The sequence below is a fragment of the Lonchura striata genome, chromosome 27 (assembly GCF_050655825.1).
Source record: "Lonchura striata isolate lonStrDom1 chromosome 27, ASM5065582v1, whole genome shotgun sequence".
In the NCBI taxonomy this organism is placed as follows: Eukaryota; Metazoa; Chordata; class Aves; order Passeriformes; family Estrildidae; genus Lonchura; species Lonchura striata.
This window is the reverse complement of record NC_140729.1, coordinates 1,187,501-1,193,669: the sequence shown is the minus strand read 5'-3', so window position 1 is coordinate 1,193,669 and position 6,169 is coordinate 1,187,501. Positions and strand designations below refer to the sequence as shown.

General features: G+C 57.5%; 1 protein-coding gene across 1 annotated transcript in view; it reads right to left on the bottom strand.

The window, feature by feature from the left end:
* Nucleotides 1-2,711: 2,711 nt before the first annotated feature.
* Nucleotides 2,712-6,169, bottom strand: part of HOXB13 (homeobox B13) — a 4,289-nt gene continuing 831 nt past the window's right edge. Inside the window, exon 2 of the mRNA XM_085561983.1 lies at nucleotides 2,712-2,971. Coding sequence (XP_085418109.1) covers nucleotides 2,712-2,971 — 260 coding nt within the window. The remainder of the gene's footprint in view (nucleotides 2,972-6,169) is intronic.

The following is a 6,169-nucleotide window of genomic DNA, read 5'->3' as shown; positions in this document are numbered from 1 at the left end:
GCCCATTTTGCTCCGTTTTCTCCCCATTTTGATCTATTTTCTCCCCATTTTGCGCCGTTTCTGCCCATTTTGCGCCGTTTCAGCCGGTTCTGCCGCCCTGGGCCGGTTTCGGGCTGCTCTGACCCGGTTTGCGAGTCCCAAGTTCAACGGCAAAGAGGCGGCGGCTCCGGTTCGAGGGACGGATCCCAGTTTGGGTTCCCAGTTTGGGTTCCCAGTTTGGGGGACGGATCCCAGTTTGGGTTCCCAGTTTGGGTTCCCAGTTTGGGGGATGGTTCCCGGTTTGGGGGATGGATCCCAGTTTGGGGGATGTTCCCAGTTTGGGGGATGTTCCCAGTTTGGGGGATGTTCCCAGTTTGGGTTCCCAGTTTGGGGGAGGGATCCCAGTTTGGGTTCCCAGTTTGGGTTCCCAGTTTGGGGGAGGGATCCCAGTTTGGGGGATGGATCCAGTTTGGGGCATGGATCCCAGTTTGATCCTTGTTTCCCAGTTTGAGCCTTGGCTCCCAGTTTAAGCCTTGTCTTAAATGAAATAAAAATAAAAATAAAAATAAAAATAAAAACAAAAATAAAAATAAAAATAAAAATAAAAAATATAAAAATAAAATAAAAATAAAAATAAAAATAAATTAAAGATAAAATAAAAATAAAATTTAAAATAAAAATAAAAATAAGATAAATTTTAAAATAAAATACAATAAAATTAAATTAAAAATGAAATTAAAGAAAAATAAAAATAAATAAAAATAAAAGAAAAAGAAAATAAAATAAAAAGAAAATTAAAATAAAATTAAATAATAATAAAAAAATATAAAGTAAATCCCAATATATTCCATTTATATACTTAATTTCACCCCATTTATTCCACTTCTCCAACACCAACTCGGATAATTTTGATTTTCTGCGGGGATTTCTCTTTTTCTGTCTTAAAAAAGCACCAAAAAAAAAAAAAAATTACGTGTAAAACTCCTCGGATTTCAGCCCAAACCAAAGCGGGGTTAAATGTGTAAAAAAGCAGCGTCGGAAATGGATTTTTCGCGGGTTATAAATATTTCTACACTTTTTATTCCGAGTAAATGTTAATAATTTTTCATATTTCCACACAGGGCTCCAGCGCCTTTCATCGTGCATTTCCACAGCGGCTCATGCAGAAAAGTTGCAGAAAAAAAGGGAAAAGAACTCGGAAATATCGGCGTGCGCATATGGGAGTTTTAGATATAAAAAATTAAAATAATAATAATAATAATAATAACAATAATAAACCAGTAATAGAATAATAAAAGCGGTACGTGCCGTTACAACGGTGCCTACGCGTGGCCTGTACATTCAATTTTGGGGCGTTAATTCCCATTTTTCAGCGACCCCCCCCCGGGTTTGGGGGGTCCTTCGAGCCCCGGGTTTTGTGTTCCGAACCCCAAATTCTGCCCGAGCCGGGAGCGGCATTTTGGGGTGAATTCCGGGGATTTTGGGGAAATTCCGGCGATTTGGGGGAAATTCCGGGGATTTTGGGGGGAATTCCGGGGATTTGGGGGGAAATCCGGGGATTTTGGGGAAATTCCGGGGATTTTGGGGGGAATTCCGGGGATTTTGGGGGGAATTCCGGGGATTTTGGGGGGAATTCCGGGGATTTTCGGGGTGAATTCCGGGGATTTTGGGGGTGAATTCCGGGGATTTTGGGGGGCTTTGGGTCGCTCTGGGGGTCTTTGGAGCGCTCTGTGAGCCGGGCACGGCGGGGGGGTCCCCTCCTTTCGGGGGTGCCGGTGCCAAACGGGGGGTCCCGGTGCCAAACGGGGATCCCGGTGCCAAATTAGGGTCCCGGTGTTCCCGTGTCAAACGAAGGTTCCTATGACAAACAGCGGGTCCCGGTGCTAAACGGGAGGGTTCCGGTGCTAAACGGGAGTCCCGGTGCTAAACGGGAGGGTTCCGGTGTCAGAGGCGGGTCCCGGTACCAAAGGCGGGTGGCAGTGTCCCTGTGCCAAACTGGACTCCCGGTGCCACGGGCGGTGCCGGTGTCCCTGTGCCAAACCGGACTCCCGGTGCCACGGGCGGTGCCGGTGTCCCGGTGCCAGTCGGGACTCCCGGTACCACAGGCAGGTCCCAGTGCCACGGGCGGTCCCGGTGCCACGGGTGGTGCCGGTGTCCCGGTGCCAATCGGGACTCCCGGTGCCACGGGCGGTGCCAGTGCACAGGCGGGTCCCGGTGCCACGAGCGGGTCCCGGTGTCCCGGTGCCACGGGTGGTGCCGGTGTCCCGGTGCCAATCGGGACTCCCGGTGCCCCGGGTGGTGCCGGTGCCACGGGCGGGTCCCGGTGTCCCGGTGCCAATCGGGACTCCCGGTGCCACGGGCGGGTCCCGGTGTCCCGGTGCCAATCGGGACTCCCGGCGCCCCGGGCGGGTCCCGGTGCCACGGGCGGGTCCCGGTGTCCCGGTGCCAATCGGGACTCCCGGTGCCACGGGCGGGTCCCGATGCCCCGGGCGGGTCCCGGTGTCCCGGTGCCAATCGGGACTCCCGGCGCCCCGGGCGGGTCCCGGTGCCTCGAGCGGGTCCCGGTGCCCCGGTGCCAATCGGGACTCCCGGCGCCCCGGGCGGTCCCAGTGCCCATCGGGACTCCCGGCGCCCCGGGCGGTGCCGGTGCCACGGGCGGGTCCCGGTGTCCCGGTGCCCATCGGGACTCCCGGCGCCCCGGGCGGTGCCGGTGCCCGGAGCCGCGCGGGCGCTCAGGGCGCGGCGGCGGGCCCGGTTCTGCCCTTGGCCAGCGCTCTCTTGTCCTTGACGCGCCGGTTCTGGAACCAGATGGTGACCTGGCGCTCGCTCAGCCCCGTGGCCGCCGCCACCGTCCTGCGGCGCTCGCGGGTGACGAAGCGGGCGGCGGCGAACTCCCGCTCCAGCTCCCGCAGCTGCCCCTTGCTGTACGGGACGCGCTTCCGCCGGGCCCGCCGCGCCCCGCAGCGCCCCGCGCCGCACGGGCCGCCCGCCTCTGCGCGGGGACACGGACACGGGACAGGGGCACGGACACGGGACAGGGGCACGGACACGGGACAGGGGCACGGACACGGGACAGGGGCACGGACACGGACACGGGGACACGGGGAGATAGCGGGACACGGACACGGACACGGGACAGGGGCACGGGGAGATAGCGGGACACGGACACGGGCACGGACACGGACACGGGACAGGGGCACGGGACAGGGGACATGGGGCACGGGACAGGGGCACGGACACGGACACGGACACGGGACACGGAGCACGGGACACGGACACGGACACGGACACGGGACACGGACACGGACACGGACACGGACACGGGACACGGACACGGGGAGATAGCGGGACACGGGACAGGGACACGGGACACGGGACACGGGACACGGACACGGACACGGACACGGGGACACGGACACGGACACGGGACACGGGACACGGGACACGGGGGGATAGCGGGACACGGGACACGGGACACGGACATGGGACACGGGACAGGGACCCGGGGACACGGGGGGGTAGCAGGACACGGGGGACACGGGGGGACACAGGAACACGGGGGGACAGCGGAACACGGGGGGGGCAGTGGGGACACGGGGGAGACACGGGGGGGACAGAGCGGGGACAGAGGGGGACACAACGGGGTCACTGCGGGCCCCAAAGCCCCCAGCCCGGCCCGGCCCGGCCCCGCTCCCGTTCCCGGCCCCGTTCCCGGCCCTGCTCCTGGTCCCGGCCCCGCTCCCGGCCCCGCTCCCGGCCCTGATCCCGTTCCCGGCCCCGTTCCTGGTCCCGGCCCCGTTCCTGGTCCCATTCTTGGTCCCGTTCCCGTTCCCGTTCCCATTCCCGGCCCCGCTCCCGTTCCCGGTCCCGTTCCCGTTCCCGTTCCCGGTCCCGTTCCCGTTCCCGTTCCCGTTCCCGGTCCCGTTCCCGTTCCCGTTCCCGGTCCCATTCCCGTTCCCGTTCCCGGTCCCATTCCCGTTCCCGGCCCCGTTCCCGGTCCCATTCCCGTTTCCGCTCCCGTTCCTGTTCCCGTTCCCGTTCCCGTTCCCATTCCCGGCCCCATTCCCGGCCCCATTCCCGGCCCCGTTCCCGGTCCCGTTCCCGTTCCCGTTCCCGTTCCCGTCCCGCCCCGTTCTCCCCTGGCCGAGCCCCTCCTGGCATTGAAAGGTTTCCCAGCCTGGATTCTCCCTCGCAATATTAAAAATAATTTCATTTCTGTATTCTCCCTCTTGATACGGAAAGATTTTGGAGTTCTGAGTTGTCCCTCTCGATATTTAAATAAAATTAATTTCTGTATTCTCCTCCTTGGGTTGCAAGGTTTTGAAGTTCTCTATTCTACCTCTTTGTAATTAAACAATTTAAATTCTTTATTCTTTCTCTTGGTATTGGAAGTTTTTAAAGTTCTCTATTCTCCCTTTCAATATTTAATTTTTTGAAGTCTATATTCTCCCTCTTGGTATTTTAAGAGTTGGAAGTTCTGTATTCTCCCTCACGATGTTGAAAGGTTTTAAAGCTCGGTATTCTCCTGCTTGGTATTTTTAAAATTTAATTTCTATTCTCTCCTTCGTGTTTTTAGAGTTCTATATTCTCCCTTTCGATATTTAAAGTTCTGTATTTTCCCTCTGATGTCATGGACTGAACCCCATAATATCGTCAGCTCTGCCCCGATAAATGATCATTTGAATTCCGATAAATGATCACTCGAATTCCCATAAATGGTCACTTGAATTCTGATAAATGATAATTTAAATTCTGATAAATGATCACTTGAATTCCGAAAAATGATAATTTGAATTCCGATAAATGATCATTTGAGCTGCCATCAATCACCTTCTGCCTCCCTGCTTGGAATTAGAAATGGCTGTGATAAATTAAATTAAGTTAAGTTACATTATTATTATTAATAATATTATTCATTATCATGATTATTATAATTTGTATTATCGGTGTTATTATTATTACTATCGTTATAATTATTAACGTTATTATTATCATTATTATTTTGTGAACCCCAACCCGCTGCACCTCCCAACCAACCCCAAACCCAAAATCCAGAGCAGCCCCTACCCCAAACCCCGACCCCAAACCCAGAACAGCCCAAACCCCAAACCCCAAAGCCCGACCCCAAACCCAGAACAGCCCAAACCCCAAACCCCAAAGCCCGACCCCACACCCGAAACACCAAACCCCAACCCCAAACCACCCCACACCCCAAAGCCCAAACCCCGCACCCGCACCCACACCCTGCACTCCAAACCCCACACCCCAACCCCAGAACACCCCAAACCCCAAACCCGGACCCCAAACCACCCCAAACACCACACCCCAACATCCAACACACTCCAATCCCCAAACCCGAAATCCCACACCCCGCACCCCAAACCCCAAAGCCCAGAACACCCCACACCCCAAACCCCGCACCCGCACCCTGCACCCCAAACCGCACACCCCGCACCCACACCCGCACCCCATACCCACATCCCAAACTCCGCACCCCGCACCCCACAACATCCGTATCCCAAACCCCGACCCCAGAACACCCCAAACCCCAGAACACCCGCACCCCGCACCCCGCACCCCACACCCCGCAGCCCGACCCCAGAACACCCTACACCCCAGAACACCCCGCGCCTCGCACCCCAAACCCCAGAACACCCCACATCCGCACCCGCACCCCAAACCCCAAACCCCGACCCCAGAACACCCCCAACCCCAGAACACCCCACACCCACACCCCGCACCCCGCACCCCAAACCCCAGAACACCCGCACCCGCACCCCGCACCCCAAACCCTGACCCCAGAACACCCCCAACCCCAGAACACCCCACACCCCAAACCCCGACCCCAGAACACCCCAAACCCCAGAACACCCGCACCCACACCCCAAACCCCAGAACACCCCAAAGCCCAGAACACCCCCACCCGTACCCCGCACCCCAAACCCCAGAACACCTGCACCCACACCCCAAACCCCAAACCCCATAACACCCCAAACCCCAGAACACCCCGCACCCCGCAGCCCGCAGCCCAGAACACCCGCACCCCGCACCCCGCACCCCAAACCCCAGAACACCCGCACCCACACCCCAAACCCCAAACCCCATAACACCCCAAACCCCAGAACACCCCGCACCCCGCAGCCCGCAGCCCAGAACACCCGCACCCCGCACCCCGCACCCCAAACCCCAG